The 15,489-nt window shown below is 57.8% G+C and overlaps 1 protein-coding gene across 1 annotated transcript in view; it reads right to left on the bottom strand.

Moving 5' to 3' along the window:
* Nucleotides 1-15,489, bottom strand: part of LOC147108986 (serine/threonine-protein kinase Nek9-like) — a 92,679-nt gene that overhangs the window by 17,993 nt on the left and 59,197 nt on the right. Inside the window, exons 8-14 of the mRNA XM_086004160.1 lie at nucleotides 10,078-10,239; nucleotides 6,523-6,631; nucleotides 4,795-4,956; nucleotides 4,195-4,365; nucleotides 2,624-2,683; nucleotides 1,048-1,214; nucleotides 56-217 (exon numbers count right to left, since the gene is read on the bottom strand). Coding sequence (XP_085860286.1) covers nucleotides 56-217; nucleotides 1,048-1,214; nucleotides 2,624-2,683; nucleotides 4,195-4,365; nucleotides 4,795-4,956; nucleotides 6,523-6,631; nucleotides 10,078-10,239 — 993 coding nt within the window. The remainder of the gene's footprint in view (nucleotides 1-55; nucleotides 218-1,047; nucleotides 1,215-2,623; nucleotides 2,684-4,194; nucleotides 4,366-4,794; nucleotides 4,957-6,522; nucleotides 6,632-10,077; nucleotides 10,240-15,489) is intronic.

Here is a 15,489-nt window from a genome sequence, read left to right as displayed (position 1 = left end):
AATCCTCCTGCACAGAGTGAGCTGCGGGCACTGGGGCAACTGCACGGTTCCTTACCGCGGGCTGCTTCTCTTCCTCCAATTCCACCTGCAGGTTCACCGCCGTTTTCATTTCTTTAAGCTTCTCATACGGAAGTGTTTCCCGACTGGATGAGGTCGACAGCTTGGCCAAGTCGCCGGGACTTTCCGGCATCGGGATAAACTCGGCATTCTCCAGCTCCTGGAAAACCAACAGGCCTCAGGCATTAAACATGGCTAGAGAGATCAGGGCCCACACTGCCCCACCGCGCCATCATGCCGCGCCACCCCCCTCCGCGCCATTCCCCCCGCCCCACCCACCCTGCGCCATCCTCACCGCGCCATCTCCACCACGCCAACCCCCCGCGCCGCGCCACCCCCCTCCACGCCACCCCCCTCTGCGCCAAACCCCCCGCCCCACCCACCCTGCGCCATCCTCACCGCGCCATCCCCACCGCCCCACCCCCCTCCGCGCCAGCCCCCCCCACACCTCCGCCCCCCCCTCGTCACACACACCCGGACAAGGCCACACCTGCAAACTTCAACCAGCAAATCAGTTGAGAGAGAGCAGAGCCAGACGAATACTGTCCCCACATCACCACAGCTACAGGTCGATGAGTTGAGGAGTAACAGAGTGTGATAGGCCCACCGTCAAGCTGTAAACACGAACACCTTTCCTACTTTCTTCTCATCAGACTCCTGCTATGTTATCGGGAACACCATTCACCGCCTCACCGAAGTGCCCATTCCTTCGGTGTGAGCCCAGTGTGGGAGGATATTCAACCTGGGGTGCATCGCCCTACAGCCGCACTATAACCGCAGGGCTCAGTGAATGGTGACCAGCAGCAGCAGCACTGGCTTACTTTCACCGTCTAACCCCAGGCAACTCTGGTGCCTCTCCTGCTGCTGAGCTAAAGACAACTGTCTCACCACGGAGCTGGGATTTAACCTGGAACCTCCCTCTGAACTCCCTTCTCCCGAGTTTAAGGCTCTGCCCAGGTGCTTGAAGCCTCTCCCACAGTCAGCGATTACCTGTAGCAGCCACTCCGGACAAGAGCTGTCCGACAAATTACTGGAAGACTTGAGCGGGTTCAAGATTCCGATTCCTCGCTTATCCTCCGCTGTTCTTTTCATCCCGTTCTGTCCATCCTCATCCTGCTCATTTCTGAGATCTTCCTCTACCGTCGACCCCTGTGGAACTGGATAGACATCAAGAGGGTCAGACACAACAGCTAGTGTGGTGGAGAGAGGACAGCAGACACACTGAAGCAGATACACGACATCAATATAAAATACGCTGCACTACACACTCTTCTGAGACTCAGGGCTCCGTCTCTCTCACTAACTCGTTCTTTACCAGAGCTTCCAAACTGGGACTCCTCCCCTCCCCTCCCTCATCTCCCCTCAAACTGTGGGACTCCTCCCCTCCCTCAGTCTCCCCTCAAACTGTGGGACTCCTCCCCTCCCTCATCTCCCCTCAAACTGAGACTCCTCCCCTTCCTCAGTCTCCCCTCAAACTGTGGGACTCCTCCCCTCCCTCATCTCCCCTGAAACTGTGGGACTCCTCCCCTCCCTCATCTCCCCTGAAACTGTGGGACTCCTCCCCTCCCTCATCTACCCTCAACTGTGGGACTCCTCCCCTCCCTCGTCTCCCCTGAAACTGTGGGACTCCTCCCCTCCCTCAGTCTCCCCTCAAACTGTGGGACTCCTCCCCTCCCTCATCTCCCCTCAAACTGAGACTCCTCCCCTTCCTCAGTCTCCCCTCAAACTGTGGGACTCCTCCCCTCCCTCATCTCCCCTCAAACTGAGACTCCTCCCCTCCCTCAGTCTCCCCTCAAACTGTGGGACTCCTCCCCTCCCTCAGTCTCCCCTCAAACTGTGGGACTCCTCCCCTCCCTCATCTCCCCTCAACTGTGGGACTCCTCCCCTCCCTCATCTCCCCTCAAACTGAGAGGCTCCTCCCCTCCCTCAGTCGCCCCTCAAACTGAGACTCCTCCCCTCCCTCAGTCTCCCCTCAAACTGTGGGACTCCTCCCCTCCCTCATCTCCCCTCAGTCTCCCCTCAAACTGAGACTCCTCCCCTCCCTCATCTCCCCTCAACTGTGGGACTCCTCCCCTCCCTCATCTCCCCTCAAACTGTGGGACTCCTCCCTTCCCTCATTTCCCCTCAAACTGAGACTCCTCCCCTCCCTCAGTCTCCCCTTCTCTTTAGTCTACCTGTAAGTGGTGTCCCAGGTTGACCTGAGCCTCTCTCCTACCGTTACATGCACACTGCGACACAGATACGCGCCACCATACACGCACGACATTTGCACAGCGAAAAATCAAGAAACGCGCACCGTGACCCGCCGTGAAACGCGCACCGTGACAAACGCAATTCGACACAGAGACACAGGGAGAGAGACACAGGGAGAGATACACACTGACACACACACTCCATGTCACACACAATGTTACAAGCACAAAGCCTGACACTGTAGCTCGCATACATCCTTTTAAACAAATACATTACAAATAAAGTTCCACACACATTATGTATATACATTGTTGCGCAGTTACACCAACACACACTTATGTGTGCAGCCACGATCCACGTCAGTCACACTCACCAGTTTCAATAGACAGCCCACTGCTGTTCGATCGAATGGTTTTCGACGCATACACAATTTCTGGAATAATAAGGGCACAGTGTTTGTTTCTGGAGATTGCACAGAAAAGAACTTGGAATATGTCATTCTACGCGCTTGACAAAGCATGGCTCTTTAACAGGTCACTGCCACCTAGCACTGGGAGGCCGACTGGAGTCATGGTGAATAGACTCGAGAACAGTGGGCAGTCCCACACTGGCCTCCGCCAATCAAGGAAGATCAGTTTACACTGCAAAACAGAGATCTCTTCGATACAAACCCTCCACACTCCGGGAGCTCATACAACTGACACAGTGTCAGTTGTGACTCAGCGGGTAGCACTCGCGCCTCCGAGTCAGGAGGGCAAGGGTGCAGCTCCCACTCCAGAGACTGGAGCACAAAATCCAGGCAGTACTGAGGGAGCGCCGCACTGTCGGAGGGGCGGTACTGAGGGAGCGCTGCACTGCTGGAGGGGCAGTACTGAGGGAGCGCTGCACTGTCGGAGGGGCAGTACTGAGGGAGCGCTGCACTGTCGGAGGGGCAGTACTGAGGGAGCGCTGCACTGTCGGAGGGGCAGTACTGAGAGAGCGCTGCACTGTCGGAGGGGCAGTACTGAGGGAGCGCTGCACTGTCGGAGGGGCAGTACTGAGTGAGCGCCGCACTGTCGGAGGGACAGTACTGAGGGAGCGCCGCACTGTCGGAGGGGCAGTACTGAGGGAGCGCCGCACTGTCGGAGGGGCAGTACTGAGGGAGCGCCGCACTGTTGGAGGGGCAGTACTGAGGGAGCGCTGCACTGTCGGAGGGGCAGTACTGAGAGAGCGCTGCACTGTCGGAGGGACAGTACTGAGGGAGCGCTGCACTGTCGGAGGGGCAGTACTGAGGGAGCGCTGCACTGTCGGAGGGGCAGTACTGAGAGAGCGCTGCACTGTCGGAGGGGCAGTACTGAGGGAGCGCTGCACTGTCGGAGGGGCAGTACTGAGTGAGCACCGCACTGTCGGAGGGACAGTACTGAGGGAGCGCCGCACTGTCGGAGGGGCAGTACTGAGGGAGCGCCGCACTGTCGGAGGGGCAGTATTGAGGGAGCGCCGCACTGTTGGAGGGGCAGTACTGAGGGAGCGCTGCACTGTCGGAGGGACAGTACTGAGGGAGCGCTGCACTGTCGGAGGGGCAGTACTGAGGGAGCGCTGCACTGTCGGAGGGACAGTACTGAGGGAGCGCTGCACTGTCGGAGGGGCAGTACTGAGGGAGCGCTGCACTGTCAGAGGAGCAGTACTGAGGGAGCGCTGCACTGTCAGAGGAGCAGTACCGAGGGAGCGTTGCACGGTCGGAGGAGCAGTACCGAGGGAGCGTTGCACTGTCGGAGGGGCAGTACTGAGGGAGCGTTGCACTGTCGGAGGGGCAGTACTGAGAGCCTCCCTCCTGTTTGGTGATCTTGGGGGAGGCTTCATTCCTGATGTGTTGTTTCGGTACGAAGCTTCTGCCTCGAGTGGCTTGGAGAATTCCAACACTTCCCTAGTTGAACAGGGCCACAGGGAGCGTTGCAGTATACTCACCAGCGATGAGAATGGTGTGCCAGCCCTGGCAGGACAAGTCTGAGACATTGTGAAGGGAGCCGAAAATCGGCCGAGGCCAAGAGGTGCAGATTTCAGAACCAAAACCTCTCTCTGTGGCCATCATTCCAAGGCGGCCGTTCCCACCATTACCCCAGGCAAAGATCTGGTTATCTGGCAAAGACAAAGGACAGAGGTGTTATCATGAGCCTAAACCATGGCAAAAAGACCCTTCTGAATGGGACCACCAATACCAGCGAGTTCAAGATCAACAGTATCACAGATCAGCGTAGAGTACAATGGAAAGGTTTAATCATTCAACACAAACACACGTCGTCCCATCGACAACCCACTTGACAACGAGTGGAACTCATCAAGGAACAACACCTGGGTCAAATGTAGTGGAGACCATGTTAAATATCAGCTTCAAATGGCAGCCCAATGGTCCAACACTCAAGCTACCAGCTCTGCTCAATGGCAGTCCATTGCTCCAACACTCGAGCTCCCACAGAACCAGACTGGGATACTTAAATTTTCAAACTGTGTATTTATTCAGACCAGCAGATCTCTCCCGCCCGATGTGCCACATTCGCTGTCATGTACCATCAGTGGACGCGATGGTGAATCCATCTCCACATGACACTCTAGTCACTTGCTTCCCTCCAAGTGCCCCAACCAGCACGTTGATACCATCTCGCTTCTTGTAGTCTCCGACTCCAAGCTGCCCATACTTGTTGCTGCCAAACGTCAGCAGGCGGCCTCGCTCTGAGAACAAAAACAGGTTAGAATCACACTGGCAAAGGCACAATATCCAACCCTTACCCAATCGCAGATACACGGGGACAATATCCAACCCTTACCCAATCGCAGATACACGGGGACAATATCCAACCCTTACCCAATCGCAGATACACGGGGACAATATCCAACCATTACCCAATCGCAGATACATGGGGACAATATCCAACCCTTACCCAATCGCAGATACACGGGGACAAAATCCAACCCTCACCCAACCTCAGATACACGGGGACAATATCCAACCCTTACCCAACCTCAGATACACGGGGACAATATCCAACCCTTACCCAACCTCAGATACACGGGGACAATATCCAACCATTACCCAACCATAGATACATGGGCACAATATCCAACCCTTACCAACCTCAGATACACGGGCACAATATCCAACCCTTACCAACCTCAGATACACAGGGACAAAATCCAACCCTCACCCAATCGCAGATACACGGGCACAATATCCAACCCTCACCCAACCTCAGATACACGGGCACAATATCCAACCCTTACCAACCTCAGATACACAGGGACAATATCCAACCGTCACCCAATCACAGATACATGGGGACAATATCCAACCCTCACCCAATCGCAGATACACGGGCACAATATCCAACCCTCACCCAATCGCAGATACACAGGCACAATACCCAACCCTTACCCAACCGCAGATACACGGGGACAATATCCAACCCTTACCCAATCGCAGATACACGGGGACAATATCCAACCCTTACCCAATCGCAGATACACGGGGACAATATCCAACCCTTACCCAATCGCAGATACACGGGGACAATATCCAACCCTCACCCAATCGCAGATACACGGGGACAATATCCAACCCTCACCCAATCGCAGATACACGGAGACAATATCCAAACCTTACCAACCTCAGATACACAGGGAAAATATCCAACCCTTACCCAACCGCAGATACACGGGCACAATATCCAACCCTTACCCAACCGCAGATACACGGGGACAATATCCAACCCTTACCCAACCGCAGATACACGGACACAATATCCAACCCTTACCCAACCGCAGATACACGGGCACAATATCCAACCCTTACCCAACCGCAGATACACGGGGACAATATCCAACCATTACCCAACCTCAGATACACGGGGACAATATCCAACCCTTACCAACCTCAGATACACGGGGACAATATCCAACCCTTACCAACCTCAGATACACGGGGACAATATCCAGCCCTTACCAACCTCAGATACACGGGCACAATATCCAACCCTCACCCAATTGCAGATACACGGGGACAATATCCAACCCTTACCCAATCGCAGATACACGGGGACAATATCCAACCCATGCACAACCGCAGATGTCACAAAGAGCAGCACAGGCCGGGTCCTGGGTGCAGCTCACTAGTCAGAGACTGGCACATGTTCTGGGCCTGGGCATGTACTCCCCCCGCCCATGTGTAGAAATGGCAGTGTGGAGTTAAGGATAAATTCCACAGAAGCTCCCCAGCTCCTTCAGTTCCACACCGTCACTTACCGTCAATCGCTGCTGTGTGAGTCTTGCCGGCGGAAACAGTTTTGATTTTGTAAATGGCCAGTTGTTTGGACAGGGTCAGTGAGGTCATGTAGGGAACTTCCTGATCAGCCTGTGGAGAGAGGAAGGTGTGTTTATCTACAGATAGTGTCTCAACTCACTGCTCCCCGGGTACAGACACAGCCCCTCCCCCCCTCCCCCAGTACAGACACAGCCCCTCCCCCAGTACAGACACAGCCCCTCCCCCCTCCCCCAGTACAGACACAGCCCCCTCCCCAGTACAGACACAGCCCCTCCCCCTCCCTCTCCCCCAGTACACAGCCCCTCCCCAGTACAGACACAGCCCCTCCCCCTCCCTCTCCCCCAGTACAGACACAGCCCCTCCCCCCTCTCTCCCCCAGTAGACACAGCCCCTCCCCCAGTAGACACAGCCCCTCCCCCCTCCCTCTCCCCCAGTAGACACAGCCCCTCCCCCTCCCCAGTACAGACACAGCCCCTCCCCCCTCTCTCTCCCCCAGTAGACACAGCCCCTCCCCCCTCCCCAGTACAGACACAGCCCCTCCCCCTCCCTCTCCCCAGTAGACACAGCCCCTCCCCCCTCCCTCTCCCCAGTAGACACAGCCCCTCCCCCCTCCCCCAGTACAGACACAGCCCCTCCTCCCCCCCTCCCCAGTACACACAGCCCCTCCCCTGGTACAGACACAGCCCCTCCCCACTCCCCCAGTACAGACACAACCCCTCCTCCCCAGTACAGACACAGCCCCTCCCCACTCCCCCAGTACAGACACAGCCCCCTCCCCACTCCCCCAGTACAGACACAGCCCCCTCCCCACTCCCCCAGTACAGACACAGCCCCCTTCCCCCTCCCCCGGTACAGACACAGCCCCCCTCCCCCGGTACAGACACAGCCCCTCCCCTCCCCCGGTACAGACACTGCCCCCCTCCACCTCCCCCGGTACAGACACAGCCCCCCTCCCCCTCCCCCGGTACAGACACAGCCCCCCTCCCCCTCCCCCGGTACAGACACAGCCCCCCTCCCCCTCCCCCGGTACAGACACAGCCCCCCTCCCCCTCCCCCGGTACAGACACAGCCCCCCTCCCCCGGTACAGACACAGCCCCCCTCCCCCTCCCCCGGTACAGACACAGCCCCCCTCCCCCGGTACAGACACAGCCCCCCTCCCCCGGTACAGACACAGCCCCTCCCCTCCCCCTCCCCCGGTACAGACACTGCCCCCCTCCACCTCCCCCGGTACAGACACAGCCCCCCTCCCCCTCCCCCGGTACAGACACAGCCCCCCTCCCCCGGTACAGACACAGCCCCCCGCCCCCCTCCCCCGGTACAGACACAGCCCCCCTCCCCCTCCCCCGGTACAGACACAGCCCCCCTCCCCCTCCCCCGGTACAGACACAGCCCCCCGCCCCCCTCCCCCGGTACAGACACAGCCCCCCTCCCCCTCCCCCGGTACAGACACAGCCCCCCTCCCCCGGTACAGACACAGCCCCCCGCCCTCCTCCCCCGGTACAGACACAGCCCCCCTCCCCCGGTACAGACACAGCCCCCCTCCCCCGGTACAGACACAGCCCCCCTCCCCCGGTACAGACACCCCCCCCCTCCCCCGGTACAGACACAGCCCCCCTCCCCCTCCCCCGGTACAGACACAGCCCCCCTCCCCCTCCCCCGGTACAGACACAGCCCCTCCCCCTCCCCTGGTACAGACACAGCCGCTCCCCCGGTACAGACACAGCCCCTCCCCCCTCCTCCTCCCCAGTACAGACACAGCCCCTCCTCCCCCTCCCCCGTACAGACACAGCCCCTCCCCCTCCCCCCGTACAGACACAGCCCCTCCCCCGGTACAGACACAGCCCCTCCTCCCCCTCCCCAGTACAGACACAGCCCCCCTCCCCCGGTACAGACACAGCCCCCCTCCCCCGGTACAGACACAGCCCCCTCCCCCGGTACAGACACAGCCCCCCTCCCCCGGTACAGACACAGCCCCCCTCCCCCTCCCCCGGTACAGACACAGCCCCCCTCCCCCGGTACAGACACAGCCCCCCTCCCCCGGTACAGACACAGCCCCCCTCCCCCTCCCCCGGTACAGACACAGCCCCCCTCCCCCTCCCCCGGTACAGACACAGCCCCCCTCCCCCGGTACAGACACAGCCCCCCTCCCCCGGTACAGACACAGCCCCCCTCCCCCGGTACAGACACAGCCCCCCTCCCCCTCCCCCGGTACAGACACAGCCCCTCCCCCTCCCCTGGTACAGACACAGCCCCTCCCCCTCCCCTGGTACAGACACAGCCGCTCCCCCGGTACAGACACAGCCCCTCCCCCCTCCTCCTCCCCAGTACAGACACAGCCCCTCCCCCTCCCCTGGTACAGACACAGCCGCTCCCCCCTCCTCCTCCCCAGTACAGACACAGCCCCCCTCCCCCTCCCCCGTACAGACACAGCCCCTCCCCCTCCCCCCGTACAGACACAGCCCCTCCCCCGGTACAGACACAGCCCCTCCTCCCCCTCCCCAGTACAGACACAGCCCCTCCCCCCCCCTGTACAGACACAGCCCCTCCTCCCCCGGTACAGACACAGCCCCTCCCCCTCCCCTGGTACAGACACAGCCCCTCCCCCCTCCTCCTCCCCAGTACAGACACAGCCCCTCCTCCCCCTCCCCCATACAGACACAGCCCCTCCCCCTCCCCCCGTACAGACACAGCCCCTCCCCCGGTACAGACACAGCCCCTCCTCCCCCTCCCCAGTACCGACACAGCCCCTCCCCCCTCCCCCTGTGCAGACACAGCCCCTCCCCCCCTCCCCCAGTGCAGACACAGCCCCTCCCCCCCCCTGTAGAGACACAGCCCCTCCCCCGGTACAGACACAGCCCCTCCTCCCCCGGTACAGACACCCCCCCTCCCCCGGTACCGACACAGCCCCTCCCCCCTCACCCTGTGCAGACACAGCCCCTCCCCCAGTGCAGACACAGCCCCTCCCCCCCTCCCCCAGTACAGACACAGCCCCCCCTCCCTCTCCCCCTCCCCCAGTACGGACACAGCCCCCCCCTCCCCCTCCTCCCAAGGTGGAGAGCTGTCTGTGGGAGGCACACAGTGTCCCACTGTGTTAACGTAACTCATTTCCCTCCCCTTTCTCCTGAAGCCAGTGTCTCCTTCCTTGGGCCTAGTTTCAGCATCCTATATTGGAACATTCAGCCCCTCAAGCCTGTCCCGCCATTCTATTAGATTATGGCTGAGCTGCATCTTAACTCCATTTACCCATATCCCTTGATACCCTTGCCTAACAAAAACCTTGCGATCTTCGCCTCAACAGCTTTTTGTGGGAGAGTTCCAGATTTCCACTACCCTTTGTGTGAAGAAGTGCTTCCTGACATCACCCTTAAACAGCCTGGCTCTAATTTTAAGGTTCTGCTCCCTTGTTCTGGACTCTCCCCACCAGAGGAAATCGTTTCTCTCTGTCAACTCGTTCAATCATCTTAAACCCCTCAGTTAGATCAGCCCCTAATGTTCTAAGCAGTGGTATAATAGACTGGCTGCACACAGGACTCACTTTGATCTGATGGTTGCGGAGGCCTCGCATGTAGTGGTTGAGGCCCAGCTTGTTGTACTCGTTGTTTCCACACGCCAGCACCTTGCCGCTCTGAGTCATGAAGAAGGTCCCATCGGAGCCGCACTGCACCGACACCATGCTCAGGCTCATCGGCAGATCCACCTGGAATCATTGGGAGAACTGCCATCAGCCAGGGACCCGCCCCCATCAGCCAGGGACCCGCCCCCCCCCCAATTAACCAGGACCCAACCCCCCCATTAACCAGGACGCCCCCATTAACCAGGACCCGCCCCCATTAACCAGGGACCCCCCATTAACCAGGACCCGACCCCCATTAACCAGGGGACCACCCCATTAACCAGGACTCGACCCCCCCATTAACCAGGGGCCCGCCCCCATTAACCAGGGGCCCACCCCCATTAACCAGGACTCGACCCCCCCATTAACCAGGGGCCCGCCCCCATTAACCAGGGGCCCACCCCCATTAACCAGGGCCGACCAGCCCCATTAACCGCCGACCAGCCCCCACTTAACCAGCGACCCGCCCCCCCATCAACCAGCGACCCGCCCCCCCATCAACCAGCGACCCGCCCCCCATCAACCAGCGACCCGCCCCCCATCAACCAGGACCTGCCCCCCCCATTAACCGGGACCCACCCCCATTAACCAGGGACCCCCCCATTAACCAGGGACCCCCCCATTAACCAAGGACCCGCCCCCCCCATTAACCAGGGACCCGCCCCCCCCCCATTAACCAGGGACCCGCCCCCATTAACCAGGTTCCCCCCCCATTAACCAGGGAACACCCCCCCCGCCATTAACCAGGAAACCCCCCATTAACCAGGACCTGACGCCCCCCATTAACCAGGACCTGACGCCCCCCATTAACCAGGACCCGACCCCCATTAACCAGGGGACCCCCCCATTAACCGCGGCCCGCCCCCCCCATTAACCAGGTCCCGACCCCCCCATTAACCAGGGAACCCCCCCCCCCATTAACCAGGGAACCCCCCCCCCCCATTAACCAGGGAACCCGCCCCCCCCCCCATTAACCAGGGGACCCGCCCCCCCATCAATCGGGGACCCGCCCCCATCAACCAGGGACCCGCCCCCATCAACCAGGGACCCGCCCCCATCAACCAGGGACCCGCCCCCATCAACCAGGACCCGCCCCCATCAACCAGGACCTCCCCCCATCAACCAGGACCTGCCCCCATTAACCAGGACCCGACCCCCATCAACCAGGACCCACCCCCATCAACCAGGACCTCCCCCCATCAACCAGGACCTGCCCCCCCCATTAACCGGGACCCACCCCCATTAACCAGGGACCCCCCCATTAACCAGGGACCCCCCCATTAACCAAGGACCCGCCCCCCCATTAACCAGGGACCCGCCCCCCCCCCATTAACCAGGGACCCGCCCCCATTAACCAGGTTCCCCCCCCATTAACCAGGGAACACCCCCCCCGCCATTAACCAGGAAACCCCCCATTAACCAGGACCTGACGCCCCCCATTAACCAGGACCTGACGCCCCCCATTAACCAGGACCCGACCCCCATTAACCAGGGGACCCCCCCATTAACCGCGGCCCGCCCCCCCCATTAACCAGGTCCCGACCCCCCCATTAACCAGGGAACCCCCCCCCATTAACCAGGGAACCCCCCCCCCCATTAACCAGGGAACCCCCCCCCCATTAACCGGGAACCCGCCCCCCCCATCAACCGGGGACCCGCCCCCCCCATCAACCGGGGACCCGCCCCCCATCAACCAGGGACCCGCCCCCCATCAACCAGGGACCCGCCCCCCATCAACCAGGGACCCGCCCCCCATCAACCAGGACCCGCCCCCATCAACCAGGACCCACCCCCATCAACCAGGACCCGCCCCCATCAACCAGGACCCGCCCCCATCAACCAGGACCCGCCCCCATCAACCAGGACCCGCCCCCATCAACCAGGACCCGCCCCCATCAACCAGGACCCGACCCCCATCAACCAGGACCCGACCCCCATCAACCAGGACCTGCCCCCATTAACCAGGTCCCGACCCCCCCATTAACCAGGGAACCCCCTGAAATAAAGAGTAGCTTGCCTTTCAAAAGCCAGGCTTTATTAACCTTAAAAAACCAGCAGTACATGTTAAGCACCCAGTCTCAACCAAGCTGTAGAGAACTGAATTTAAGATGGCCACCACAGGTCACATGGAATCAACTAACCAATAAGTTTACAGCATATATCTCAGGGCAGGAAAACAGGCAACCAATTACAATGCTTCTTATAAAACAAGAATAATCACCACATTCACCCCTCCTTTTAAAATATACTTCAACCTAGGTAGCCTTTACAGTTTACAATTAGTTATTTATGACTAGAGCAATACATGTATAATGCCTTCAACAATTTTAAAATTTTACTATTAAATTATTAATTATTTTAAAAGTCCATTTTTAATCGGTCGACCGGATATCTTGTTCGTGTCGACCTTCTTAGCCTTGGTGGAGTTCCTTGCCCTCCCACACCAGGAGACACAGAAATATCTTCTGCAGGGAGGATATCAATATCCCGATTATCAACGGTTTCCGGATTGGAAGTCCCATTGGAAGGTAGACTGGGAGGGTCATGAACATCCATCGGGGGCAGACTGAGAGAATTGTAAGTGTCTGCAATAGGATTGGAAATGTTCGTAGTATCTGTGACGACATCAACATTATCTGAATTATGGCTATTGTTAATGTCCTCAGGAGGGGGCTGGCCACCACAAGGAGCTAAGTCTTTAACTGAAGCCGTACTTTCTTTCCCATCTTGGAATCGAATATGAGCATATTGGGAATTTGCCTCCAATAGCTCCACCTCCTCCACTAAAGGATCATACTTTGACAGTCTAACATGGCGTCGGAGCAGCACAGGTCCCTGCATAGTAAGCCATGAAGGTACCGAATATCCCGTAGAGGATCTCCGCGGATAGTTGAAGAGCCTTTCATGGGGGGTCACATTAGTAGCCGTTGAAAGCAATGATCTAATGGAATGCAGGGCATCAGGCAGTACCATTTCCCACTGTGTATTCTTAAGGTTCCGGGATGTCAAAGCCAACATAACTGCCTTCCAGATCACCCCATTGTATCGTTCGCACTGTCCATTACCCTGGGGATTATACGGGGTAGTTCTGCTAGTAGAAATTCCCCGACTCTGGAGGTATTCCTTCAACTGGGAAGACATAAAAGAACTTCCCTGATCCGAATGGATATACGCAGGCATCCCAAAGATAACAAAAAGTTGAGTCAGACATTTAATAACTGTAGCAGCTGATACATCTGCACAAGAAAAAGCAAAAGGGAACCTTGAAAACTCATCCACAACAGTAAATATATATCGATTCTGAGTCGTTGAAGGAAGAGGCCCCTTAAAATCAACGCTCAGGCGTTCAAAGGGAGAAGTAGCCTTTATAAGATGAGCTCGTTGAGGCTTAAAGAAATTCGGTTTACACCGGGCGCAGACAGAGCATGACGAAGTCATCCGCTTGACGTCTTCAACTGAAAAGGGCAAATTCTTACTGCGTACGAAGTGTATCCTCGTAACACCAGGATGGCACAAAGCATTATGAAGATTAATAAGCGTATCTCCGTGAAGCACAGAACAATAAGCCCTCGACAGCGCATCAGCGGCAACATTATCCTTCCCCGGACGATAGACTATATCGAAATGATAGCATGCCAACTCGATCCTCCACCTCATTATTTTATCATTCTTAATCTTTCCGAAATGTTTGACATCAAACATGAAGGACACAGATTTTTGGTCAGTTACTAACGTAAAATGTCGCCCAGATAAATAATGTCTCCATTTACGCAGTGCTTCTACTATTGCGTACGCCTCTTTCTCTATTGATGAATGTCTCTGCTCACTATTGCTCAGAGTACGTGAGAAAAAGGCCACAGGTCGTCTTCCATTTTGGTTCAGGGTAGCCCCAATTGCAAAATCGGAAGCATCTGTCTCAATCACAAAGGGAACCTGCTCATCAATAGAATGCACAACTGCTCCAAGGATATCCTTTTTAAGATTATCAAAACACATCCTGGCCTCCCATGATAGAGGATATGTCGTAACCCGAATAAGGGGCCGGATCTTCTGCGAGAAGTTTGCAATCCAATTAGAATAATAAGAAAACAGTCCAACAACTCGTTGCAAGGCCTTAGAATTAGTAGGGCAAGGTAAATCAATCAGTGGTCGCAGCCGTTCTGGATCTGGTTTAATCTTGTTTCCCGAGATAACATACCCCAGTAAATTTACCTCGGTGGTCGAAAAGATACACTTCTCTTTCGTGAAAGTTAAGCCAACTTTTTCCGCAACTTGAAGGAATCTTTCTAGATTAAAATCGTGCTCCACCCTTGATTTGCCACACACCGTGATGTCATCTAAATATGAGAAGGTGTCAGAGAGAGAGTTATCTATATATATAAAGCGGCTCTTCCGTCTGTCCCGATGTCTGTCTGTCTGTCTGTCTGTTCTCTATACGTTTGAAAGTTACAGAACGTACCGACGCGCGCGTCGCCTCAAAAAGCTTGCGATTCCGGACCGGTCATAGGCGTATTTACGTTTCGGCCGGACAAAAATCCCGCCCGCGGTATCCCAAAAACGTTCAGCGTTCCGCTCATTAGCATCTCATTAGCGACCGTGTGACGTCGAGGTCCACCAATCGGACGGCGGGTTCCTTCCTACAGTTGAGTGTCGAGTGACTCGACGATTGACCAATCCTACGCTTCGGTGACCTGACCGGTCGACCAATCGGTGTGTGGGCGGGCCTTATCCTTCTGAACCGAGGTGAGTGGCCGCCATCTTGATTTTTCACAATTTTTCCCCCCACACTTTGTGTGTGTTAGGGAACTAAGGTAAATATTTTAATGATGTGTAAGGGAATTAAATAACAATTTAATAGGGGGGGGGGAAAGAGAGCCTCGGGAAATCGCGGGGGGGGGGGGGGGGGGGGAGAGCCTCTGGAAATCGCAGGGGGGGGGGGGGGGGAGAGCCTCGGGAAATCGCGGGGGGCTCGCGCCGCCCGCACTGACCGCGCATGCGCCGCCCGCCCGCCCACAGCGGCCGTCCATCAGCCGCACGATACGCGGGGGACCTCAGCTCCGGACCTCAGGCGCTAGGCAGGGGGAGGGGCCGGAGAGAGGGACAGAGGGGAGTGGGGGAGGGGAGGGGGTGGGCGAGGGGAAGGAGGGAGGGAGACAGGGGAGGGGAGGGAGGGAGACAGGGGAGGGGAGGGAGGGAGAGGACATGACAGGGAGAGGGGGGACACACAGGGGCAGGGAGACCAAGCGCCCCAAAATTGCCCTCGCAACGCGGGGCTCCCCAGCTAGTCACTTATAAAAGCATCCATTGCCCGTTGAAAACAGGCGACACCGTTAA

This window comes from Somniosus microcephalus, chromosome 12, assembly GCF_052327205.1.
Source record: "Somniosus microcephalus isolate GS21.2 chromosome 12, FLI_Smic_1.0, whole genome shotgun sequence".
NCBI classification, from domain to species: Eukaryota; Metazoa; Chordata; class Chondrichthyes; order Squaliformes; family Somniosidae; genus Somniosus; species Somniosus microcephalus.
This window is presented reverse-complemented; position numbering and strand designations above follow the sequence as displayed.